The sequence below is a fragment of the Bidens hawaiensis genome, unplaced genomic scaffold (genome assembly GCF_021521415.1).
Source record: "Bidens hawaiensis isolate Kalapana, Puna unplaced genomic scaffold, B.hawaiensis_p1.1 tig00014036_1, whole genome shotgun sequence".
In the NCBI taxonomy this organism is placed as follows: Eukaryota; Viridiplantae; Streptophyta; class Magnoliopsida; order Asterales; family Asteraceae; genus Bidens; species Bidens hawaiensis.
This window is the reverse complement of record NW_027492207.1, coordinates 320,740-348,648: the sequence shown is the minus strand read 5'-3', so window position 1 is coordinate 348,648 and position 27,909 is coordinate 320,740. Positions and strand designations below refer to the sequence as shown.

At 35.6% G+C, this 27,909-nt stretch overlaps 3 protein-coding genes across 3 annotated transcripts; 1 reads left to right on the top strand and 2 right to left on the bottom strand.

Annotated features, from left to right (window-relative positions):
• Positions 1-1,647: 1,647 nt before the first annotated feature.
• On the bottom strand, positions 1,648-6,338 carry LOC143545779 (putative LRR receptor-like serine/threonine-protein kinase At1g07650). Its single transcript, XM_077037598.1, has 17 exons — positions 6,226-6,338; positions 5,081-5,152; positions 4,907-4,975; positions 4,731-4,802; positions 4,564-4,635; positions 4,382-4,453; positions 4,146-4,217; positions 3,962-4,033; positions 3,808-3,879; positions 3,644-3,715; positions 3,506-3,577; positions 2,959-3,024; positions 2,767-2,832; positions 2,608-2,646; positions 2,476-2,534; positions 2,015-2,400; positions 1,648-1,919 (listed from the first exon to the last, which is right to left on the bottom strand). Exons 1-17 carry the CDS (start codon positions 6,336-6,338, stop codon positions 1,716-1,718), a joined length of 1,650 nt encoding a protein of 549 aa, XP_076893713.1. The 3' UTR covers positions 1,648-1,715.
• Positions 6,339-14,436: 8,098 nt separating this feature from the next.
• Positions 14,437-18,399, top strand: LOC143545785 (heat stress transcription factor A-4c-like). The gene is made up of 3 exons (XM_077037606.1): positions 14,437-14,661; positions 15,787-16,105; positions 17,479-18,399. The coding sequence occupies exons 2-3, from the start codon at positions 15,884-15,886 to the stop codon at positions 18,202-18,204; spliced, it is 948 nt and encodes a 315-aa protein (XP_076893721.1). The 5' UTR covers positions 14,437-14,661; positions 15,787-15,883; the 3' UTR covers positions 18,205-18,399.
• Positions 18,400-25,141: 6,742 nt separating this feature from the next.
• Positions 25,142-26,707, bottom strand: LOC143545777 (uncharacterized). Its single transcript, XM_077037597.1, has one exon. It carries the CDS (start codon positions 26,705-26,707, stop codon positions 25,142-25,144), a length of 1,566 nt encoding a protein of 521 aa, XP_076893712.1.
• Positions 26,708-27,909: the final 1,202 nt, after the last annotated feature.

The following is a 27,909-nucleotide window of genomic DNA, read 5'->3' as shown; positions in this document are numbered from 1 at the left end:
ATGATATGTAAAACTGTTCATTCTCTAATTGACTTCTTAAAAATATAATAGCATTGAACATTTTGTATTCAAGTCCATTGAAGAATTTGTTTTCAAAAAGTGATTTAATTTTGAAAAAATGGTTGGTTCGAAATATAAACGCGCTACATAGTAAGATGACTATGAATTTATCTCAAGAAATAAAAAACATAACCTACTTAACCGCCCTCTAACATACACTTCCAAAAATGCAAAGCATGCTATAAGATCATCATTTCAATATAAGATCATCTCTTGAAATTATAAAGCATATTATCATATAATTATGTTCTTTGTTATGTCTAGTTAGCACACAGTAAAGATGAGCCTTACTAAGATCTACCAAAATGAGTGAGCTTCAACCAAATATTTTGATAAAATTTATAAGAATGAACATAAGTACTATAAAACTTAACACCATAACAAAAGTATAGAAAAGAAAAACAGAGTTGTTTATGAGATGTGTGTTATCCTACTCTAGTCAATAAATAAGAGATTGTACATTTGTACACATTACATATTGATTTTGGTTGACTTTCAGCCCGTTTGATCAGTACGGTCGTTCCCTTTTAGCGAAAGCTCGTGCTGGTGCTCATATGATCCGTCTGAAATAAAACACAACCAACTCATGTAACACGAATAAAATAGTCAAAATTTCCACATATCTAATAAAAGACCATGATAATAAAAGTTTTACCTCTACAAGTTGGTTTTTAGTCATCATGTAGCCTCTTCTCCAAAAGATTAACATGATTAAAAGTACAAGGCACGCTCCAGCAACGATACCTGCTACTAAACCAGCACTAATCTTTTTTCCGCAATGTCCACAATGCAGAAAAACTGTACAAAGCAAGGTAATAAAGATAATAATAAGTGGGCATCAAAATATTACTCTCTATAACTTTCACAAAACAAATTAGACGACATTGACCGTTGAATCAGATATTTGTAGTTAAAAAAAGTGTTGTTATGTTTAACTATTAACAAATCCTTTTATTTTGAACTTAAAAGATCCGGATGAGACTCACTAATAACACTTTAATGCAATCATCACACTTAAAGCCAAGGAATCAACAGCAGATGACATGTCGGAAATGAATACTGTAATTATAAAATGAGGCAATTTCATATATCAAATATCAAATATACCCTCAAAAACAATTTAAGATGTGACCGTTTTACCCTTATTTATCTAAAACTTTAAAATTTACCCACTTTTAGCTTATACCTGGTTAGACTATATCTGGTTCGATTATCTGATTCGCATAGATGCTTATCGCTCGATTAGCATGCGGTAATACTTAAAAATCAATTATCTGATTTGAACATAAAGATTCGATTATTCGATTATCTGCCGCCGACTATTGAGAGAACAAAAGAGGAGAGATGACGGTTTCGTTCGCTTGCATATTGTCAATGTCAGACAAAATCCAAACAAAAGTTAGGGTTTAAACTTTAAACAAATATAATGAAAAGGGGTAGAATGGCCATTAAGTAAAAGTTCAATAAAGTTGGGTATTTATGATAATTTATTTTTCGCTCGGTATATATGAACATTTTCAAGTTTGTAAGGGTATATATGAAATTAATATTGTCTTAAATCCGTATACTGGCAGGAGATCAGATGTTGAAAATGAATAATGTGGTTCAAATGCATAGTAACTTTGACCTCAAAAGAAAATGTGGTCAATGAAGAACTACTTACTCGGTTTAACTGATATAGCTGAAATAATCGGACCATAACTTCCTCTAAACGGAATCCCAGTAGTACCTTTTCCAGCCCAGTAAAGTTGAATCTTGAGTGTATTATTCTTCACATTAATCTTGAAACTCTTTTCAACCGCAATACCAGTACCTCCAGCCGCATTTGCTATATCAAAATTCTTTAATTTCAACTCCCCCTACAATAAAACTCACCTCAAAATGTGAATATTCTTTTTACAATTTCATTTGCAATATTGCATATATTAAATAAAAAGTATAAAACAGTAACCACCTGCACATAAACATTGAACACGCGCTTCCCGAGGCTATCTAACGACTTATATTGAGTAAAAACAATCTCTGCAAAGTGGAGTGTGACATTATAGTTCCCGTTAGCAAGACATAATCCATAATAAGTGAGAGAAATGGCAGCTGTCCGTGCAGTTGTATATAACTCGGTATCAGAAGTGGGAATATTATGAAGATCAGACGTGTTGGAAAGAATATAGGCATCAGAACGACGGTCACCGTCTAAGAAGTTTCCCGTGCTGCTAAACGCCCAATTTCCATCATTGTAATATGATGAAGCGCCTATTCTTTCTGTATCAGCTTTATATATGATGGTGTTGTTGATATTTACTTCTTCGCCGCCACAGTTGATGTGCAAAGAATGGACTTCTGATGCAAAAGATGACATTTTGATAAAGATATAAGATGAGGTTAAATCTGTAAGGATGTAAAAAATTTACTTACTGTGTTCATTTGGTTTATTACATGGGAAATCTTTCATTAAACATGGATGAATATCGTATCTACATAAGCAATGGAATACATATTAGTCACTGCGTAGTGTAAGCTTTATTTTAACACCAATTTGATTCTTACTGTTGATTTGTAGACGAAGAATAGCTCTCCACCACGTTGCTGAGTCGAGTAGTGAAAATTTATTTTAAATTAAGCATAAACAATAAATATAAAGCCAAACTCAATTCTAGCATACATATGACCTATAATCCTATATGGTACGAGAAAAAAAAAACTTACATTGGCCATCGATCACATGATTTTGGACCAAAAGCATCATATGTAAGATTGTTATAAGAAACATCCCTGTAAAAGCATAAACAGAACCACCACAAAAGTTTTATTATTATTATTATTATTATTATTATTATTATTATTATTATTATCAGTTCATCAGCAAAATGATAATTATAAGGGAAATATTATCCATACAAGATTTCGGTGTTGATCATGGCCCATGGAGGTATACGTCCAGTAAGATTATTTTCTGTCAAATAACTATTAAACAGTGGTCACATTTAGAGAATTGATCATAGTTAATAACTAGAAGACAGGAATATATTCATCATCGTACTCAGTATATCCCACCAATACCAAAGCTATGGTAGGGTCTGAGGAGGGTAATATGTAGACAGCCTTACCTCTACCTCATGGGGATAGAGAGGCTGCTTCCGGTGAGACCCTCGGCTCGATAGTAGTTTTGCATCAAGCCTTGGACATAAGGCACATAGCACTCAATCATCGGGACGCCGGCTGATTGGTGCATGTACCCTCGTCTTTCGGCTATCAACGCCACCACATGATGCCTGATTAACCTTCCATCACTTTTAACGTTATTTTCACGAGATTAGTAAAATAACGTCAAAATTAGTGCAATTTTACTTTTGCCCACCCGAGGGTTCACACATATATACATTATATGCGCGCACCGCAAGCAGGGCACAAGACAGGAATATATTGTTGAAGATAATTCACATACATGTAGTGTGCATTATCTAGTAGCAAAAAGGATGACGGTATGTTTCCAGTCAAATTGTTGAAACTAGGATCTCTACATCAATAACAGATTTCAAAATGAGTCAAAGTGTTATCCAAACATTAAAAAGTAATTACTTACAGAGTGTGCAGACTTCTCAAATTCCCAACATAGCTGGGAATCGGCCCATGGATAAAACAGTTCCTAAGTACTCTGCATTAGTCCATATGATGGTAATTAATAATTAAATATATTCACTTGAGTACTAATAAGAGGGAATTGTTATACAAATATAATAAGCTCACAATGTATTCAGTTGTTCCATTTTATCTAGCGGCGGGAAAGTAGAAGCTCCACCTATCAAGTCACTGATTCTCCTGTATCACGAGATAAATAGTGAAAGACAAAATAAAAATAAAAATGAATTAATCACTTTATAATAAATAAAAAAAGGCATACAAATCTTTTAGTTGTGTTAAGGCAGAGATGCTAGAAGGAATGGGCCCCTCAAACATGCAACCTTGTATATGTCTGCATCATAAACCAAATGTTCAAATATTACAAATGAATACATCCTTAGTGAGTTATTCAAGTTTCAAACTACATAAACAAAAAGGTCTAAGAAATTGCATGTAATTCGTACAATTTTCCAATTTGTGTCCACTGGCTAATGAAGTTTGGTATTTTTCCGCCGAAATTGTTGTCACTTATCCTCCTAAAACGTAACAAAACACAAACGATAAGAAAGATGTTAAACCTTTACAGATGGCATGTCATTTTTACACCACCTGAACAATATTGGTTTTATCTTGCATAAAAAGTCAGGTAAAAAAGAGATGAATTAATGTAAGGGGCAAAATAGTCAAGATTTATACTCACACATCCGTCAACTTAGTAAGTTTTGAAAGTGTAACAGGCAGCTCTCCATAGAAATTATTTGAAGATAGATCACTGTGAATACAAAGTTTCACATGAATATGGTAACTTTTACAAGATCTATATATACATATATCTGTGTGTGCGTGGGTGCGAGTGCGTGTGTCTAAAGAGAAAATTAGTACAGTTTCTCCAAATTATTCAAGTTTGCAATCTCTTTTGGTAGGATTCCAAAAAATAGATTTCCTTCTATGCTCCTACAAAAAGATTGAAGTATATTTTTATAATTCTACTTTATTATTAGTTTTTTTTTTATATATTATAACCAGTAAGAAGTGCTGATGTGGCTCACAAATCAGTAAGGGTGGTCATGTTGGTGAGACTTATTGGAAACCGCCCATGTAACCGGTTTCCCATGAGTGAGCTGCATATTTACATAACTTGAAGTTAGCATATATGTTACTAATAACAAGAATATCTTATGATAAATTAATTATTTTGCATGCAATAAACAACGATGGTTTGTACAGGGTGCTCAAATGCATAGTGGTCCATATAAATGGTATGGTTCCCTCGAGGTAATTACGACTGAGATCCCTGCATTAGTAAAACATTATGATTATTATTCCACTATGATCATTATATAAAAAAAATTAAAACCTTTAATGATTAATGTGAATCGAGCACAGAGATTTTTCTTACAAACTCTGAAGGTAGTGAAGCTTGGCAAACTCTGATGGAAGAAAGGTTGGGACATTCTGGGATGTTATAGTTCTGGATTGTAAAAGAAAAAAAAAACTTCAAATTTTGAATATTTAAAAAATTAATAAGATACAAAAAATTATGCTTGTTTTTATAACATTGCTTTTGACATCATACAATTTAAAATATCTGGATTTGATATTAAAATGTGCTACTAAAAATGTTGATCACCAAATTAGGTCAACTTGTCAGATGTGACCAAGATTAGAGATTAAACTTTTCAATCCAAGATTGACCATTAAAGACAAACAGATTACATATCTGCATATTAAATACAAATATGAAAACAAGTAGGCATGAATCATGATCACTTTATAATTGATCAAATGTCTCTGGAATACCTATTCATTGTATATTGACAAAACAGAAACTACAGGGGTGTAAACGAGCCAAGTCGCTTGTGAGCTACTCGAGATCAGCCCGCAAACTATGCAGTTCATATCGGCGGTATATCGGTGGGATATCAGTGATATATCGGTTATCGGTCCACAAGCAAAATATCAGTTCATATATCGGCCTGTATATTGGTACCGATATTATCTGCAATATTGACTGATATTTGAGCAATATTTAACCGATGTGGACTCGGAGGAAGATTTCATGGCTTACGATTAGATCATGTTTCAAACATTGACACTTTTGAGTTTTGACTTTTGATATTACTATTAATATTATATATGTTTACGTTTTAATACATGTAGATACATCAATCCTGCATGATATTAAAATTATCGATATCACACCGCGTTAACCGATATCTCAAATATCGGTCCTTGACCGATATTCGATTTTTTACCGCATTAACTGCATAGCTCGCAAAAAGCTCGAATTGAGCAGAGCTTAAACAAGCTCGAGCTTGAGCCTACAAATAAGCTTGTTTAATAAACGAGCTCGAGCCAACTCGCGAGCCTGAGTATTTATATAACTTTTATTTAATAATTTAACACTTTTCTAAATAATTATTTTATGTGTCATATAAATTTATAATTAAAAAAATCATAAATTAAGTAATAAATAAATTAGAAACGAGCTGAGCTCTTGCAAGTTAAATGAACTGACCTCGAGCTTGAGCTTTTGTAAGTTACAGTAGAACGAAAGCGTACAGTTTGGTAACTCTGCAGGTGGTATTACTTTCAGAAGGGCAATCACAGTCACCAGAGACTCCTTCCAAATTCGCTTTGCCGCTGCACAGATACATGTATGAAGCTAACTTCTTCTCCACTATCCCTAACTTCGTCCAAATCTTTTCCAGCACCTTCACTGTGTCAATTCACACGCGCGACGACAACAATCTGTAAAACTTGGCGCAATACCAACTTAAAGGACCCGAACGGTTAATACGAAAAGTATATGGGTGGTTCGGTAACATCTCGTGCGGTGGTTTGGAGATGATGATGATCATCATCATCATCATCATCATCATCATCGTACTCAGTATATCCCACTAATGGCAAAGCTATGGTAGGGTCGAAGGAGGGTAAGATGTAGATAGCTTTACCTCTACCCTTTAGGAATAGAGAGGCTGCTTCCGGTGAGACCCCCGGCTCGATAGTAGTTTTGCATCAAGCCTTGGACATAAGACACATGACACTCAAACCATCGGGACACCGGCTGATTGGTGCATCTACCCTTGTCTTTCGGCTATCAACGACATGATGCCTGATTAACCTTCCGCCACTTTTAACGTTATTTTCACAAGATTAGTAAAATAACGTCAAGATAGTGCAATTTCACTTTTGCCCACCCGAGGGTTCACACATATATACATTGTATGCGCCCACCCGAGGGTTTGGAGATGATCAAGATAATAATAAATAAATTATTATCGTTATTTTTTTATTAAAATTTTGGTTTATCTTTTGTTTATTTATATTGATAATTAATTGCTTCCTAGTTTCCGTTTTCATTTTGCTGAGTATTCCGTTCTCGTTTATTATTATCAATTTATATGCAAATACCGTGTTCAGTGTCTTGATTACTTGTAGGCCTGTAAACGAACCGAACAAACACAAACAAGGGCATGTTCGTGTTCGTTCATTTAACTTTAAACGAGCACGAGCACGAGCACTTAATCGAACACATATTTTGTGTTCGTGTTCGTTTATTTAAAAATGACCATTTTCGTGTTCGTTTATGTTCATTTGTTTAAATTCTAAACGAACATAACTGAACAAAGATAAACGAACATATATGAACAAATGTAAATGAGCACAAACAAACATAAACGAACATATATGAAGACACTTATGAACAAAAATAAAAAAAATATAAAACCATTAAGTAGAAATATTTAATGATTTTATGTTAATATGTAAACAAACATTAAAAAAAACGGACATAAATGAACAAAAATAAACGAACATAACACGAAACGTGCGTACGTTCGTCTGCATGGAGCTTTGTGTGTAGTTTGAGTAGAGGAATAAGGAGAATGTGAAGAGTAAGAGGTGGTTGTTCTTCATGGTGATGAGTGTTGGATGATCGAGTTGAGGATATTATTCGATTGTTCATTTTATAGCTGCGATAGATATGGAGATTAGGTTTGGTTTGGAGGTGTGAAGCAGGTCATGTGGGTAATTAACACTCCGTGTTGAAATTTAATTGAACTGAATTGATTTTGTTCGATCTGCATTAGGGTTTTAGAACGAACAGAGGATATCTGATATTATCAATCACATGTGGGTTTGTTGACTTCGGGTAACTGAGTTTGAATTTGTTCCATTTTATACTACTTTCAAACATGTTTCTTTTATTTTTTTTTTAAATCACTCAAATTAGGAGGGGGGTGCATGAAACAAAAAAAAACTACTCTGATATCGAGAAAAACCAAAAAATCAAACCGAAACAAAAACTGACGGTTTAGTTTTTATGTTTTTATAAAAACCAAACCGAATTCTTAAGATTTTGTTTTTCTATATTTTATATTAAATAATATTATAAGAATTTAATAAATATGTAGCTCAAATATTATACAATTATCAAAATTATTCATAGCTAAATTTATTAATTTTTGACAATTTTTTTTTTCTAAATGTTTTAAGCTCAAATGGCAATATTCCTACCTAATTTTATAATTTTTGTTTGTTTTCTTATATAAAAATGAAATAATTATTTATTGTTGTTCTTGTTTGTTTGGGGGTTGTAATTTCTATAAGTTTTTGCCTTTTGCTTCTCGTGAGTGGTCATTTTTTGCTTTTTTTAATGATATGGTCTTCCAAAAACAAAAAAAGAATTGACGGCGCAACTTGTTGCCCGCCTACCTGCTATGTTGATGTAATATCTATGTTTCTATATAAAAATTTTCAAAAAAAAGAAAATTAATGTGATAAAATTCTGAATAAATTATATCTAGGTTTGATGAGAGGTATGAATTCACGTTAAACTGGTTATGTTCGGGTTAACCAAAGTTTATGTGTGTTCGGGTGAGAGTTGAGATCTTTAACAATAGATAAATGAAAATATTGGTTGTGTTTGAGTTTCATAATTCAACAAGTCATTAACCTGGCACAATTGAAACCTTTATTAAATGTAGGTAGGGGAGTGAATCTACCCGCATAACAAATTTTTATTATGTTTTCATAGTTATAATATAACACCACTTATAATATCTCTAAAAAAATTGTTACTTTTCTTTGTAACAGTCACATATCATTGTCTTTAATTGTCCATGTTTGACAATGTGCTATGGGGCGCTCTCAAGGGGATTTTTGAGCGACTTGGGCGCCGAGCACTACGGTGAGGCGCCGTTGAACCAAGGGCGACGAAGATCCGGGCAAAGCAAAGGCCGGCGCGGTTGAACAATATGGTGGGGCCCCTCACTTTCCTCTTTCACCCTCTCACACACACATACATATATATGTATATATATGGGCGTCATGGGCATTAAACCATAGCGGGACATTATTAGTTGGGGGTTTCGAAGCCCCCGATGGTTACGTGACACTGACGTGGCATTGGGGAGGGGCTTCGAAGCCCCTAACCATAGAGAATTGTCTTGGGATTTCAACGTCAGATATCATTGGTAGGTATATAACATGTAAATTAAGCGATATAGTGCCTGAATTTAAAAATGTCACATTTATAGTTTATGAAATAGTTGCTTAAAGGTGTCTTGCACATGATGGTATAATTTTCTTACATTACAAAAGAGGTAAGTACTTATAAAGTTGTCAAAGCTTTAGATATTGATGAAGATGTCCTCAATACATCACTATTAATGTCATGTTGGTGAACATAGTTTTATTTGTGATATAACGATATCAAAGCAATACATCACTAATTTCGTAACTTATTAATAAGTAATGATAATACTCTCATCAAAGTTCATTTGACATGTAATATCCTAATTTTTAAATTTTATATTTTGGGTTAATACAAATGAGGATGAAGAAATTTACCTAAAGTTATGGCATTTGGTTAATTTGCATTTAATATTGTGAATATAAATGTTTCATAAGATCAAAATAAATAGGAAGATGATGTAAAAGTTGGGTGTGGCTTAAGTGGTAAATACTTGATTAGTTGAGGACAAGAAGGTCATGTTACTATAACAAAAGATAATCTAAAGATTAATCATATGGGTAGAGGTGAAAAAAAAAACCCGTACCTGGAATCGCACTTGAAAAAAATATCCGTAACCGGTTTTTTTATACCCGGGTATTCTATACCCGAAACCGAAACCGACCCTACCCGTAGGGTATGGATAGGATATGCATTTTGAGGTCAATACTCGTACCTGGAACCGTACCCGATTTATACCCATAAATACCCGGACCCGATCATAGCCTATACCCGATACCCGGTTATACCCGATACCAATTTTCTAATACCCGAAATAATACATGAGTTTTTATAGTATATTTTTATGTTTATTTCACAACTTTTATGTTTACGTTTTTGTAAAATGCATATTACTAAGTAAATAATTTGTATCAAGTGGATTTATGATTTTTGTAATATAATTTAATTATTTTTATACATTAATAAGTAAATTTAAATTTTAAACAAGTTAACAATTTATAAAACAAATTACAAATTCAAAACCGGGTATTAATACCCAGTCGTACCCAGACACATACCCGGTTCCAATACCCGAACCCGATCATACCCTACCATGGTACATAGGGTTGAGTTTTTCTTCTCAATACCCTACCCGAACCCTACCCGATTTCTCTCAATACCCGATTTTCCAATACCCGATCATACCCGAAACCGGCCCATACCCGAACACGGGTATTAGAAAAACCCGATTTGTGCACCTCTACGTACAGGGGTGTTTGGACATTAGCAAACAAAATAGAGGAGTGTGTGAAATTAGACTTTATTGGTGAAAGTGACACTTCAATTAGAAAGCAACTAATCTTAAATCATTTTAGTTTTTGCAACTCACTTTTTTAGGAATTTTAACCCTTGTGTTTGTTTTTTTAAGTCAAGTTGGCTTTATAACCCGAGCTCTGCCTTTTTAATTTACAAGGCATACATCAAAAGTTTCATTTATACTATGAAGATATTATCTTTAGGTTAAATGTGAATTCAAAGTAAAACTAGTATAAGTATGTAATATGAGAAAAGGTACAAATAACGATGCTAATATATAAATATTTCACATACAAACATATACACATATTTGATGATAGAGTCCCAACATGATTTCACTATATTGAACAAAAGATTTAGTAAAAAAAGTAAATAAATAAAGACAGCAATATATAGAAGTTACAAATCAAAGAAGGGAAACAAAGCACTATGGCCAAGATAAACTACAAATCGTAGGTCTACCATTGATCCAATTAAAAGAGTGTTATTATATCATTCGCCGTTTTAAGACACGGTTGACAAAGGGTTTCAAGCTTTCCAAGTCAACTAAACAAGGCGTCGTCATTAGCTAGTTTCTTCTCTACGACTTGCACAATTATTTAAAATAATCTCCAAATCCAACCCATTAAGTGATGTCAAGATTACTAAGTTGCTTCACCTTGCACCCGAAAAAGGCGCTCCACGTCCTCAGCAACTGAATTACAGAACGAACAAAACCAAGAGGCAAGCGTCACACCAAGTATCACATTTCCAAATAGAGGAATTCTACATTGATGCATCCATACAAAACAATTAATATTTAACATGATCCATTTAACTCATTTGAAATTACAACACCGTTGCCAATAATCCGTTCCAATCATAAGTTTTATGAGAGATAGAACTGTGAAAAGTCTTAAAAAAACATTTTCTTTCCATCGCCAAGAGTCATCTGAATCTACTAACTTAAAATCTTCAATATCTTGATCAAAACTTCTAGTTCAGTCGGTTCCCTTCCTCTTCTCGGGTCTCTTTTCCATTCCATTAAAAAAACTAACTCCCATTACATAATCCATGAGGGATTAAAACAAGAGTAAAATTAAAATACAAATGGAGACAAAAATGAGAAGTGTTAGAAGGATTTGTGACCACACAAAAAACCCCTTAAAAATAAATTAAAAAAAAAAAAACATAACTCAAAATATAAATAAAAAATGAAAAAAATTAAAAAACTAAAATGTTTCCGCCATCATTCCTGTTAAAAAATGTAAAAAAAATTAAAAAAATAATAAAAAAAATTGCGAAAAGACACAATGACGAAAATGAACAAAATACACAATTATAACTAAAAAAGAGATCGCAAAATATAACACAATGTTGAGTAATATAACAAAATATAAAGAAAAAAAGACACAATATTGAAGAAAAAAGACGCAATCAATGATGAAAAATAAACACAAAACACAATGATAAACAAAAAGACGCAACGACTTTTTTCACAAACCATTGTGTTTTTTTATGAGAACGAGAAAGACGGTGGAAACATTTTTGTGTTTTTACTTTTTACGTTTTTTTATTAAATTTTTAGTTATGATTTTTAAAAAAAAAATTAAGGGGATTTTTGTATAGCTGAAAATCATTTTCATTATTCTCATTTTTGTTCCCCTTTATAAAATTACTTTACCCTTAAAACAAATTCTTCAAAAATCAATCACCTAAATATAAGACATAAAAGACAAGGTATAGTAAAAAAACTAAAAAGTAACGATAATCTAAAATGAATTCCCTAAGGCCATGAGGTATGCTTTACCCATCTTAATTCCATATAAGCTTCATATCATTTATATTTTCTCTTTCACTCCATGTCATCTAAAGAAAATGGTTTAACTTATTTAACTCCATCTCTCTCCTATTAATATTTAATTTAAAGCCAAACATGTAGTTTAATTACAAAAATAAATAATAACAAATCAATTAATAATTAATACATATTTAATGCATTTTGTTTCTTTTAACCCGTTAAAAACATAATCCATAGACCATTTTAACACACTTAGCACAAGTGAGAAGTGATTTAATCTATCTTTAAAGTGCTATGTCATGTTAACTCATGTAAAGGTTAGAGTATACCTCATTGCCTAAACGTAAATTTTAACCACTAAATTCACTTTATAAACCTTAAAACATTCACTAAGGGGGGACGGGGCACCGCGTGATGGCACCACTCAACACCGCCGCCGGTGGGCTATCACGCGCATGATGGCAATGTTGAGTGATGGCCATCACGCAAGTGATGGAGGGTGATGGTGGAGTTCTCGAGGAAAAAATGACCGTTGCGAGATGGAAGTAGCCGTTGGGAGGTGGGGGGGGGGGGGTGTTGGGTTTAAATAAAAAAAACAATATAAAACCAAAACCAAACATAAACCAAATCCAACTCAAAACCAAATCCAACTCAAAAACACTCTCAAACTTCCCCTTCATTCACAACAAAAAAATATGGCATTTCCGAAACACTCGATGCCCTTAGACACCGATAGCTCTTCGTTTTTCGGACGATGACATTCTCGAATGGTTCCCGTTGCTACATAACGAACTTGAAGGCCCGAACCGTCCAAAGAAAAAAGTGGTGGAGTGTGATCGTATACATGCCCACGATGTGCTAATGAACGACTATTTTGTGGAGGAGCCGAAATACAATGACGAGACGTTTAGGGAACGCTTTCGTTTGCCGAAATCTTTATTTTTAAAGATTGTAGCCGACGTCGAAGCAAACGAAGAATGGTTTCAAGAATCTTACGACGCGAGGGGCAAACGAAGTTTTACGGCGCTTCAAAAATGCATATCCGCTATTCGTCAACAAGCGACAGGTAACCCACCCGACCAATTCAATGAATACTTACAAATGTCTGAGAGAACTTCACGTGAATGTCTACAATTCTTTTGTAACGCAATTATAAAATTGTATGCCAAAGAGTTTTTATGAAACCAACAAGACACGACATTACACGTCTTTACGCCACGCACGAGGTTAGATGGCATTTTCCAGGGATGCTCGGTAGCATCGATTGTACACATATCGAATGGAGGATTTGTCCACGGGAGTTGCGAGGGGCGTATGTTAGGGGTGATATCAAACGACCGACCATCTCACTAGAAGCGGTTGGGTCAAATGATTTATGGATTTGAAATTCTTATTTTGGTGTTCCCGGCTCAAACAACGACATCACTGTTCTGTGCACATCACCGTTGTTTCAGAGCGTAACAGATGACATCGCACCTTTCTGCCCGTATTTTGTCAACGGGATATATTACAGACGTGGCTACTATCTTGTCGATGGTATCTACCCGCAATGGTCTGTTTTTGTGAAAGCCTTTTCGTTTCCTGTCGAGACCAATGAAAAGGCGTTCAAGAAGTTGCAAGAATCGACAAGAAAAGATGACGAGAGAGCTTTCGGTGTTTTAATGGGTAGATGGTGCATACTTAGTCGACCGGTTCGTGCAATGAAAAAACCCACGATCTCTAGCTACGTGTATGCATGCATCATATTACACAATATGTTAATAAAAGAATATGGAAATGCAATTTCTCCAGATTGGGTACCAGATCCTCCGACTCAAGTTCCCGTTCCTAATGATGTCCAATTAGACTTGCGAGATGAAGATGTTCATCATCGGTTGAGATGGGATCTAGTTGAGCTTATAGGTTCTTTAGGTTTGGAATTTTCGGATTCAGACGAGTAGTAGACGTTTATTGTAACTTTTATTTTTTATTTCTATTTTTTAAGTTGAATCATGTTCTAGTAAACTATTGTTTTTATTTTTTAAATTGCAAAAAAACAAAAAATTCCATCATACACCACCACATCACACCATCACCCCTAATAAAAAAACCAACCATTAGTGATGGATTTGAGGTTGATGATGTGGCACAAATTAATTGGGTAAGGTGTGTGAGGAGTGATCACATCCACCATCTGATCTCCGTTAAATAAATATTTCCATCCAAAGTCGTTAGCAATCAAACGACACTTGGCTTGGCGGCGGTGACTGCTTCTTCTTAAATCCAGCTGTATCATATTCATCGTTACCTCCTTCCATCCAATTTCATTTCAACTTATATAATAAAACCCTTATTATTATTATTCTCCATCAACCCCAAAATCAAAACATTCTATTCATATTAATCAAGTCAACGCATTTCTGTTCTTCCCCAATTCCGGTCAACGGTAAATTCTTCCCCACGAAATCGATAATTAGTTTCATTGATTGCAAATTTGTGAAATTAAAGTTTTCAGGAGGTTTCTGATATGTTTAATTTCAGTTTTTGATTCGGTTTTCGTGAATTTTTGCTTCAATTTCATGCCCTAGGTTGATTTAGGTTTAGTATTGTTTCAATTAGTGTTCAATTTCATGTGAATTTTGATTATTAAGTTTGTGAGGTGTTGGAATTGTTGTTAATTAGTGTTTATCGTTGATTTAGGTTTGATTTGTTGATAATATTACAGAAACTAGTGTTTAATTTCTTGTGGAGTTTGTTGATTAACTCTGAAATGTGTTGGAATTGGTGGTGATTAAGGTTTATCACTTGATTTCAGTGCTGATTATTGATTTGATTAATTTATTGAGAATATTATGGAAATTTGTGATTAATTTCATTCAAAGTTTGATTATTTACTCTGAAATGTGTGGGAAATGATGGTAATTAGGGTTTATCGAATTATTCCAGTAATTTAATTAATTTACTGAGAATCTTATTGAAATCTGTGATTGATTTTGGGTTCGAATTAGTGGTAATTAGGGGTTATCGTAGGGATGGAAGTTTCTGACACGGACCTGTTAACACGACATGAATTGAGAAAAGGAGTTAAACAAATTTGGGGTTGAGCTTAACAGGTTTTACGTCTTAAACAGGTCGACACGTTAAATTCTTGTCTTAACTGGTTAAACACCTGCTAATAACCTGTTTAAATTTTTTATTTTAAAATGAAAAATAAAATATATGGCATATGCTTTGGTCACCTGACGTCGTACTTGGATTTTTTTATTCAAGCATGCTAAGATTTATGCATTAATTATGACTTTTTATGAACTTTTGGCAGCTTTGGTTTCGCTACGTATGTGATAGTTATTGTGCCTTGTTCGTGTCTAGCACCATAGCTAATCATGTCTTATCGTGTCATGACCTGCTATGCCAGCCCTAGTTTAGTGATTGATTTCGGTGCTTATTCTTGATTTGATTTTCCTGAGAATGTTATAGAAATCTGTGACAATTTTCATGCAAATTTTGATTATTAACTATAATTAGGGTTTATCTTTGATTCCGGTGCTGATTATTGATTTGATCAATTTAGGGTTACTATCAAGAGGGGTTGTTGTTTCAGATGCTCGTAGCGTGTGCAGATTTGAAAATTCAAAGGTGAAAGTGGTTGGTTGAAGATAATTTGGGTTATGATGGAAGGATCTCAACAAGGGGGTTCAAGTTCATCGCCACCGTTTCTGACGAAAACATATGAAATGGTGGATGATCCTTTGACAGATCATATTGTTTCTTGGAGTCATACTGGAACTAGTTTTGTTGTTTGGAATCCACCCGAGTTTGCTGGTGAATTGCTTCCGAAGTTCTTTAAACATAATAATTTCTCTAGCTTCGTTCGGCAGCTAAATACATACGTAAGCATGTTTTTTAATTTCTTTTCATTTATTTTATAACATCTGGGGTGTTTGGTGTTTACATTGTGATGTGACTGTGGGATATGGGATAATTGGAATAAGGTAATCAGGAATCTGAGTAGTCCATTTTTCTGCACCAAATCAGACATTGACCTTCAAAAAGCATACTAAACACCCCCTAAGAATCATGATAAAATAATCAGATAATAGTCAGTTTTCTTACACCAAATAATAAGATAAACTTTGAGATGGTTAGGTTATTTTTCATCTATCTCAGTAGTCAATTTTCATATGCCAACTTCTTACATGTTTTTCAAAATCTGGTTATTTTGTCTCAAAACAAGCTGAAGATCTTTATAATTATCTTAATCAGTTCTTGCCTAACACATACACACCAAATTGATTTGTTGTGATTTTTAGTCACTATGATCAGTTTAAACAAACATCCAAATACCTCAACCAGGCATTTAAGAATATTCATTTTTTATTGTATCTGCCTGTAATACTCTTTTCAGTTTGCTGCTTCCCGAAACTGTAGTTTGCGGTTCGGCACATAATATTTGTCCAAATGGGACGAACGGGACCATAACAGCCCGTCACTGACCAAGCCATTTAAGTAATTATATCCAATTAGGCAATTAATATGGTAAACCTGATTCCTGCTACCCTGATTAAAGCTCCCTACCTTGATTAAATTAATTTGAACCATAAATATAGAAACCATAGTGAACATTTAACCTTTTAAAGTATCTTTACCAAGGGTATATTGGTCCTGACCTTTGTGTATCGGGTTCACTTTTGTACTTTTTTTTTACTTTTGGAACTATGAAAATTTACACACCCTCTTGGCGACAAGTAGATGAGGGATTTTTGATTATTAACTATAATTAGGGTTTATGTGTCAATGATCTGGGCTGTGTTTTATATCAAACGGGTCATATAAAATTTTGTAAGTGAAAGTGTGAAACATGTCATTTGCAAGTAAGTAACTTTATAAACTGTTTTTGATGAAAGATTTAGATAATATTGTTTTGTGATCATAACTACTGTATCAGTTATTGTAAATAAAAATTCCCGAAATGGACAGAAAAGTGTTTGTGGGTCAGGCTGACCCAACCTATTTTGTTCCATAGTGAAAATGACCTGGTTTGACTTTTGACCATAGTCCAACCCGCTCAACCTATCCATCTTGCCACCTCTACTGGATTTCGTAATGTTATATATAGTGTTGCGTTGCCCATTTTGGATACGTGTTTCGTGTTTAGGTTGTTTTATGTCATTGATGTAAACAAACAATATTGTCTTCTTTTTGCAACTTTACATTAAAATTTACTTTGACATATAATAAACTCTAATAAATATTATTTTTACAGGGCTTTAGAAAGATAGATCCCGACCAATGGGAATTCACAAACGACGAATTCATAAAAGGTCAACGACATCTTCTTAAGAACATTCACAGGCGGAAACCAATCCACAGCCACTCAACACCGCCACAAGGGACTGCCACCTTATCTCCTTCAGAAAAACAAGAATTTGAAGACGAAGTCAACAAATTAAAACAAGAATCAAGTTCTCTTCGGTTTCAGCTCCAGACTCTCACACAAGAAAATAAAGAAAACGAACATAAATTATCCTTTTTACGCGAACGAGTAAACACCATACAGTTAACCCACAAGAAAATGATGTCATTCCTTGCTCAATTTCTAGAAAAACACTCGTCCTCACGAATGCAACACATTGAATCCGACAGCAGAAAGAGAAGATTATTAATATCTAACTACTTACAAGCCGAAGCCGATGAAGAAACCGAGAATTTGGAAATTAACGCGCTGGTGAAAAAGTTGGATCTGTCTTTGAAGTTTTGGGTGGATATTGTGAATGATGTTAATATTATTGAAGATTCTCGGGTCAAATCGAAAACTTCGGGGATTGATGTGAATGCAGAGCCTGATGTCGGTGGTGGTGATGGTGGTGGTAAAGAAGTGGCGGTAAAGGCGGGTGCAAATGATGTGTTTTGGGAACAGTTTTTGACAGAAACACCGGGTGGTGGTGACGCTCAGGAGGTGCAGTCGGTGAGACGTGATGTAATTAAATAACAGTTGTGGAGTGCTAATAATTTAAATAAGATTACAGAAAAAATGGGGAATCTTAGTCCTTCGGGTAAGCTTGATGTAAGATGACTATAGATGCTAAGCTTCGTGGAGGGCTTATGGTTCAAACTCGTGTCGTGTAAGTTTGTCGAATGCTGTTGAATATTAGTCACTGGTTTTAAGCTTTGTGTTTTTGGTTTATTGGTGGGGTGTGGTATAAGGTTGTGTTCAGTTTACATTAGTGTTAGTGTTGGTTCATGATTCGATATGAACATGAAGTTTTATAGTGGCAAAAGTGACTTCAGAGTGAGCATAGAGAGAGGCTTAAATGGTGCATTTGACCTATTTAGTTGTTATTTCACGGTCTGGTTCGCTTGGTTTTAATAAACAACATTAACCGAACCGTTAGTCTGTTACTACGGTTCAACCAAAACAATGTAAATGGTTCAAATATTTAATCTTGAATCAACTATATAAACATATAACCATAGATATTGTGGTGAAGATTTGAACTTATAGTTGAGGTTAATACACATGCATGATCCATTTGGATTTAAAAATGATAGTTGTCGTCGAAGATGTACGAGTTGGGTTATATTAGGTTACGAAGATCATCATCGTCAACATTATCGACGTTGCTAGAAAACATATGTTTACAAAGCTCCCCGTAAAACCTAGACACCAAATTCATGAAAACCGGATTCTTGAGGTTCTTCCAGCAATATAGAAGCTCTTCAACATCCACCAAGTCCTTCATGTTCCCTTCTTCGGCTACTATTTTCACCAAATATCTCTCAAACTTCTGGCAACCATCTTCAACATCGCTGTCGTCTTCTTCTTCGATTGTCACTGCAAACGTATATCAAAATAAGCTTATGCACATAAGTAGACTTGATGGATTTAGTTGAATTTTAAATGTGTGAAAAGAGTTTTGAGATAGTAGGAACTATGAAGTTTGAAGATTTAGGGTGTTTTGTCTCTTCCAACAAACTGAATAAACAGGCAACAGCTCAAACCAAAACAAAACAAAACAAAACAAACGGTTTAAGATGTGTATGGTTTTATCTATGGTTCGGGTTTGAGAGTTTAACAGTCCACTCAACGGTTCAGTCTATTCAACCTTTTTCATTCATTTTTTTAAATATGGAGTTATTTATATGTATCATCATATTCATTTAATTACAACAGTTAAAAAATGATAGCGGGTTCAAACCGTCAAAACACTAAATCTAAATCTGGCCGCCCAACACACTTAACTTGGCCGATCTGATTTGGCGTTTTCAGAAAACAATAGTTAGTGATTTGGCCAAAATTTTCGTCAAAATCAGATCTTGAACACCCTTGTTTAAGAGTGTTTTGCATTAACCGAGTTTTCCACATATAAGGTGAGATTGCGAGAATATTCATAAGCAAATTGTTATGACATGTACATTAATGGAATTGGTACCAGGTATTGAACACGAACTCAGACTCCCCCAAACACGAATATTATTATTGAGAAACTTCACAAAACTCAATTACCTGATTACATGATTACAATCTCTAACCTCAAAGCACGGGTATTTATAATCTAACCTATCACAATTAGACTACAACTAGGATTGCTAAATAATAGGACATGATAATTATACTAACAATTAAATCTAAGCATATTTAATTGTTTACTTAAATCATTTTACTTAACCTTGCACGCCAAGTAACGCCTTGAACCGAAATTCCCAACAATCACCCCCGGAATTTCGAACTCGAAACCGACAAGTCTTCAACTCCAAGTAATTCCCGCATCTCCTTGAATTTGATTCTCCTAAGAGCCTTCGTCAAGATATCGGCACATTGCTTAACACCACTAACATGCACGACACTTCTTCACGATCAACACATTCTCGAATGTAGTGAAACCGAGATTTAATGTGTTTGGTCCTTCCATGGAAAACCGGATTCTTCACGAGTGCTATTGCTGATGTATTATCGATACGTAACACCACTGCTGGAATTTCCTTGTCGAATAACTCACTTATCAAGTCTCTTAGCCAAACTGCCTGACACGCTGCTGCGCTTGCCGCCATGTACTCTGCTTCACACGATGAGAGTGCAACCGTACACTGTTTCTGAAAACACCAAGTAATTGGTGAAGACCCAAGATAAAATACGTGTTCAGTAGTGCTTCTGCCATCGTCTTGGTCAATGTTATGGCTACTATCACTATAACCAACTAACACGTCCCACGAGTGTAAGAAATACCAAAACTGAGAGTACCTTGAATATAACGAAGAATTTGCTTTATAAGAGTTGCATGAGATTGCTTCGGGGTTTGCATGTACCGGCTTACGACTCCGACCGAATACGCCAAGTCGGGACGAGTTTGTAACAGGTACCGGAGACACCCGACAATCTTTCGATATCTCGTAGCATCAAAATCTTCTTCATCTTCAAATTTAGAAACTTTTATACTCGGATCCAATGGAATTTGAGCAAGATTGCAAATCTCCATACCCGCTTCAGCTAAAATTTTATTCGCATACGTTTCTTGCTTAATTTTTATCCCATCTTTGCTTTGTGAAACTTCAATTCCGAGATAATAAGTTAGTTTTCCCAAATCTGACATCTCAAAGTTTAAAGCCATCTCGCGCTTAAACTCCATTATTAAGTTTAAATTTGAACCCGTCACGATCAAGTCGTCAACGTACACACCGACTACTAAAAGATCGGTTCCAAATTTCTTTCGGTATACCGCTTGTTCTTCTATGCACCGGTGAAACTTCATATTTAACAAAATACCGTTCAACTTTGTATTCCACGCCCTCGGAGCTTGCCTTAAGCCGTACAACGCTTTGGATAATTTGTATACTTTGTGTTCTTCTCCCTTTTTAACAAAACCAAGCGGTTGAGAAACAAAAACTTGTTCTTTTAACTCGCCATGTAGGAACGCGGATTTGACATCAAGATGATGCAATTCCCAACCTCCATTCGCTGCAAGAGATAACAATAAACGAACAGTTTCGAGTCTAGCCACCGGTGCGAAAACCTCGTCAAAATCGACTCCAGGTTGCTGAACATAACCCTTTGCCACGAGTCTCGCCTTGTGTTTATTAAGCGAGCCATCCGCGTTTCTTTTAACCTTGAAAACCCACTTTAAACCAATCGCCTTTGCACCACGTGGTAACTCGGTCAACGTCCATGTATTATTTTTATTTATCGAGTCAATCTCGATACGCATTGCTTTCATCCACTCCGGTTTCGATTTTGCATCATCAAAACAAACCGGTTCATCATCCGCAAGCAATAGCAAATCTTTATCAATTATACTCGAATTCAAGACATAATCATTAAAATGTACCGGGGTAACCGTGGCTCGAGAAGATCTCCGAACAGTCGGCTCAGGTGTAATTGTGTTGCTTGTACTAGCTGGGCTTGTTGGAGCATTTTCGACTATCGGTTCTTCATTGTCTTCTTCACCCACGTCACCACTTGAACTCGTAGAGTTCGACTCAGAGCTCGACCCGATGTTTTCGGTATTAATGGTTCCTTCTCCGGTGTCAATTTCTGTGACAATCGTCAATTTCAGGTTAACTTCGTTAACTCAACTCCGTCAATTCAAACTTAAGATCATTGAATCTCTATTGCACACTTCATTACATTTAAACTAGGGTTTAAATGACGCTTAACACTTACTACATGTGTAGTCTTTCGGGATTTGCACCGAAACGCAAACGAGTTGACGCAAACGATTGATGAATAAACGAAAAACGTCAAAACAGTAATTATGTGATAATTATCTGTTAGACTTATGTGTTACGTGATAACATGGTTATGAACATTAACTCAAGATGTAAACTAGTTAGTTAAGTTAGAAAAACAACAATTGAAAGTAGAGGGACTTGAGTGTAACTTGTTATGTTTATAAATACACCATTAACTAAACCCTAACTTGATATTATTCTACACCCTAGCTGCCGATCGGAACCCAAACCCCATCCCCTCACGGCTGCCGTCCACTATACACTCACATACAACCCTCAAATCAAGTGTTTGATTGAAGAACTAGGTGCTAGGAAGGTATAATTGATTATCCTATACATTCTTGTTGCTTGATTTTGATGTTTGTTGGGTTAATTACAAACCCTAAGCTGCCGATTTATGTGTGTGTGTATAACTAATATGATTGTTGTTGATTGAATGATGATTTGATAACTAGAATTTATATTGTTACACGTTAATCGTTGTGTCTTTGATTTGAGTTCAAACACAAACCCTAATCAAGTATGTAATATGTAATTGATGTGCATGGATGGTGTTTATGGAGTCTTGAGGGTTATATGAATGCATGATAGTTCATAGATTGTTATTATGTTGAGTTTGGATGCAAACAGTTTCTGGACAGAATGTGTATATGATGTTTAAGTGACTGTAACGAAGTGTAAACGTGAAAATTGGTTGAGATTATTGGTACTACAGTAAACTAGGTTGAGTCTAGTTTCTATAAAATATGAATTTGTAATTTTTGGACAAGTAAAGGTTAACTTTTATGATTTTACAAAAACGTTGTGCAAAGCTGAGCTGTTAGACCTGCTGTTAGGTTATGTTGTAAATGTTATATCTCATGAACTACGAGACCAATTGAGTTGGTTCCACTTCTGGAAGTTGACTCATTGAGTTAGAAACCTAATCCAAGTGGTCTTGAATTTATTGGATTTTTCGTTTAACGGGAATTGCAAATAACATTCTGTTGCGCATGAATTTGACTGTTATGAGTTTGATGTAATGATTTGATGATTGTGAGAAAACTGTGAGGAATAAAAATGTAATAAAATATGTTCTGGAAACCTAAGACATATGTGCTTCTGTGATGATTTTTGGTAAATTAATTGAGATGCTATGATCGGTGAAATAGTACAATCTTTCTAGTAGGATTTCTGTCTCGGTGAAACTAGCTGCTGAGTTGTGTAAAAATGCATGAAACATGATACTTGTTATATAATTGTTATGTTTTGACCAAAATACCCTTGTGGGGAATAATTTCTAATTGATTGCCATGATTTGACCAAATTGCCCTCATGGGGAATAATGGCTAGTTAATTGTCATTTGTTGACCAAAATGCCCTTACGGGGAATAATTGCTAGTAACGTACGTTATGAATACATGACACCTATATGATTGCTTACACATGTAATGTGTCACAAAAACACTTGTTAAAGTCACACACGATTCACAAACGAAACACGAAACATGTTATGTGCATAGGTATTATGTGCCGGGTCTAGAGACTCGATAATATTCCGACACTTAGAAAAATCTCTTTGTTATTTTAGAACGTTAGAGAGAGTTTTTTCGGTGACGCGCATCTTGGTGATTTATTTTGGGAAATTCTTCGCAAACAGTGAGTTTCACTTTCCCCTCTTTAAACTGTTTTCAAACGCTTTTCACTTGGGGGAGATAACATACTCCACAACGCATTTAAGATTTTGTTATAAATTATATATCACTTGTAAAGGCTAAGTGGCAAACGAAACATTTGAAGTCCTACACATCGAACCGGTTAATATTTTGAATAGCGAGTCACTGTTGAGTAGTACTACTGGGTTTGACAAACCCCACCCAACGCTAAACTCGACTGGAGGTCGAGCGGGTGTAATTTTGGCTAACACGTACCATGGTCTGGAGGACCTGGTGACAAGGCACTTATTAAACGAGTCAGCTTCGGTGTCGAACACTTAGTAATACTTGTTGTATAGACTAGCTACCTATCGATATATAATTTGACATAACACTATCTGTAACGCAAAACGCTGTAACGCAAAACGCTGTAACGCTGTAACGCAAAACGCTGAACGCAAACGCTAAACGATTTATTTTTATATAACTTGTGAACTCACCAACCTTGTGTTGACACTTTTAGTATGTTATTCTCAGGTAGCCGAGGCGGGGCGCGCGATTTAGGAACATGCATTGCTTGAAAAACTTTTAACTATGCAAACTTACTTTTAACTGTTATCATTGGTTTTTAAATCGTCCTGCGTGACGTAACATTGTTTCTATGGTTTTACGCTTCCGCACTTATTTTCATTTAAACGTTTTTATGGTTTGATTATAACTGATGATTCCGATCCTGCCAGTTCACACCCTTTGACGGTAAAACTGCGTTAGTGGATTTTGAGGGTGTGACAATTTCATCACCAAAGTTAACCCAAAACATGCCAGGTGCTCGATCATCCTCATCGATTGTTTCGGTACTTTTACCCCAATTCCAACTTTGCTTTTCATCAAACACCGTGTCACCCGCTCGACTCACAACAATTTTTCTAGTCGATGGATTGTATAAACGATACGCCGCCGAACCTTTCTCGCTTTCGAGATAAACTAAACGAGTCGAACGATCGTCTAACTTCTTAATATTTCTCGCAACTATTTTTGAATACGCAACACATCCAAAAACTTTAAGAAATTTAAGATCCAGTTTCTTTCGCTTTAACATCTCATACGGTGTTTTGTCTTTTAACGCTCGAGTTGGAATTTTATTAATCACGTTGGTTGAATGTCTCACCGCTTCACCCCACATATAATTCGGAACTTGTCTCGCTTTTAATATGCTCCAAGTCATATCCAATATCGTGTGGTTCCGCCTTTCGACAACACCGTTTTGTTGAGGTGTATATGGAGCAGTTAAATGCCGAATAAACCCCTCGTTTTCTGAGAACCGATTGAAATCACGCGAAGAAAATTCTCCCCCTCGATCGGTTCGAAACGTCTTGATTTTCTTACTATTTTCCGCTTCCACCATGACTTTAAATCTCTTGAAGGTATCAAACGCTTCACTTTTTTCTTTCAACAGAAAAGTCCACATGAAACGTGAAAAATCATCTATCAAGACGAACACGTACCTATTTCCGGCTATGGTACTAGGAGTAATGGGCCCGCATAAATCTTCATGGATTAGTTCCAATGCTAGGGTTGCTCTGAAAGTCGCCGACTTCGGAACGTTTGCTTCCCGACTAAGCACGAGTCACAAATTTGATTTTCTTGATCAACTTTTAGCATTCCAATGACCATATTATTTTTCACCATTTGTTTCATAGACTCGAAATTTAGGTGTCCTAGTCTCGCGTGCCAAAGCCAATTCTCGTTATCAATCCGGGCTTGTAAACACACGGGTTTCCCCGTGTTTAATTTAATCGTATAAAGACGATTCTTGGATCGAGTAACCCGCATCAACAATTTTCCTTGATCATCATACATCAACAAGTAATCATCTTTCATACGAATATCACAAACACTTTCTGTTGCTTGCCCAAGACTAATAATATTACTTTGTAAACTAGGAATATAATAAATGTCGGTCAATAATTGTTGCTCCCACGTTTTATCGACTAGCAATATCGACCCTTTCCCGCAAATATCAACATAAGACCCATCTCTAAATTTAACTTTGCCACCAACACGCTTATTTAACTCAGAGAAAAAAGATAAATTACCCGTCATATGGTTGCTCGCACCGTTATTCAAATACCACAAGTCTTGTTCGTTCGAACCACTCTCGTAATTTTTTGGTATAACCTTCTGTTCATTCAAGTACACTTTTTCTTGAACGCACTGCACCATATAGAGGGACGAGTCTTTTTCTTTTGCTTCGGCCAAATGTGCTTGTCTCTCTTTCCTTCGTACCGGACACCTCGAAACGAAGTGACCAAATTTATCACAACGAAAGCATTGAACTTCCGAGTAATCCTTTTTACCTTTTCGTTTATCCCCTTCGTTGGACCCTCCTTGTGAACCACGGTTCTGAATCCCACGTCCACCACCACGTCCACTACCACGTCCTCGATTCGAACCTTTCCCGTGCCCCCTACTCGATTCGCGTGAAAACTGATTCGAACTCGAAGAGGATTCAGAATTATTAAACAAAAGTTTACCTTCTTCAGAACGCAACACGTGTCCTTTGATACGCTCCTCATAAGTCTTTAACCTCCCGACAACATCCTCAAAACCAACTGTTTTAAGGTCTAACACTTGCTCGAGGGATGCTACAACTTGGATAAACCGGCTCTGCAGGCTTGTGAAGAATTTTTGAATTAACTTCCTTTCTTCATACGGTTGCCCAAGTGTGGCTGATTTATAAGAGATTGCGGTTATTCTCGAGGCATACTCGTCAATGGTTTCGGTTTCTTTCATCATCATACCGTCAAATTCACGTATTAACATATGAAGTCTAGTATCCTTCACACGTTCCGTGCCCATATTTCTTGACTTTATGGCATCCCACATCTCTTTTGCCAATTTAAAATTACCGATTTGAAGGATCTGTTCCTCGGGAATTGACTGGAACAGAAGCGCCTTCGCGATGTTATTTTGCTTCGCGTCATTAGAGCCCGGGTCAATCACATCCCAAACTCCATGAATCCAAAAAATAACTTCTATATGCATACTCCAAATCGTGTAGTTTGTTTTCGTCCAACGCGGACACTGAAACGACCCGGAGATCGTCTCCTTTTTCGCTTGGTTCGCGTCACCCATCTTGGTTCTACGACCATAAGATTTTAAAAAATCCTTTGGTGTAACTGGTTCAATTTTTCCAGCCTACACAACAAAACCCGGTTCCAAATCTGATCCGAACACACCTTTCGGTTACAGACTCAAACTCTTGTGTTCTATTTCAATTTAACTTGAAATATCAAATTTGCCTTTTGGAGCCTTCCTGATCACGAATTCAATTATTAAAGAAATATTTAATTCTTTTCTTTTTATTTTACGTAGCTCCTGTCCAGACAAATATGAAAACCTTTTCTTTTTCACTTTTGCAGGCTATTCCTTTTTTGTGTTTCTCAGACTCCTTCTTCAACAAACAAAATAAACCCTCAGAAGAAATCACACAACAGGGTTCTTACACTAGTTGCTCGCCAGAATCTTTGTTTTACGTAGCTTCTATTAGCACATTTAATTGTTTACAATTATCCACTCCTTAAATCATGTTACTTAACCTTGCACGCCAAGTAACGCCTTGCACTGAAATTCCCAACATACATTTCATAAAGTAGGGGGTATGAATTTCTGAAATGACACAAACCTAACACAAAATTCGAATGTTTCGGTCTAGTCTAAATTAGAGGTGGACAAATAAACCAGTTAATCAAACCAACCCGAAAACCGAACCAGTTTGAAACCGACTATGTAGAAATCGGTTTGGAACCAATAGAAACCGTAGGTTTGGAACTGGTTTGTAATTTTCTTCCCAAAAACCGGTTCAAACCGGTTAACCGAACCAAAACCGGCCAAAACCAAGGAAAAACCAGTCAAAACCCGAACCGAACCGATCATAACTTGGTCAAGAAACTGGTTTCAACCCGAACCGAACCGATCACAACTTGGTCAAGAAACTGGTTTCAACCCTAACCGAACCGATCACAACTTGGTCAAGAAACTGGTTTCAACCCGAACCAAACCGATCACAACTTGGTCAAAAAACTGGTTTCAACCCGAACCGATCACAACTTGGTCAAGAAACCGGTTTCAACCCGAACCGAAACCGATCATAAACCGGTTTTGACTTTTGTTGACTTAACCGAACTGGTTTCAACCCAAACCGATTGTAAATTTTAAATTGGTTTGTGCACCTCTAGTCTAAAGTGGGTCAGGTTTGTGCACCTTTAGTCTAAAGTGGGTTAACTAAACTCGTCGTATTCATGTCAAATTGTAAAAAGTCATGCACATTTCGGGTT

Bases quoted from the DNA above. Each gene is read 5' to 3' on its own strand.
- LOC143545785 (XM_077037606.1), top strand. From the start codon at position 15,884: ATGATGGAAGGATCTCAACAAGGGGGTTCAAGTTCATCGCCACCGTTT. The intron at 16,106-17,478 runs GTAAGCATGTTT...TTATTTTTACAG, and splicing joins TTCGGCAGCTAAATACATAC to GGCTTTAGAAAGATAGATCC.
- LOC143545777 (XM_077037597.1), bottom strand. From the start codon at position 26,707: ATGGGTGACGCGAACCAAGCGAAAAAGGAGACGATCTCCGGGTCGTTT.
- LOC143545779 (XM_077037598.1), bottom strand. From the start codon at position 6,338: ATGTATCTGTGCAGCGGCAAAGCGAATTTGGAAGGAGTCTCTGGTGAC. The intron at 4,976-5,080 runs GTAAGAAAAATC...TTACTAATGCAG, and splicing joins CTTCACTACCTTCAGAGTTT to GGATCTCAGTCGTAATTACC. The intron at 2,535-2,607 runs GTAAGAATCAAA...TTGCTTATGTAG, and splicing joins TCTTCGTCTACAAATCAACA to ATACGATATTCATCCATGTT.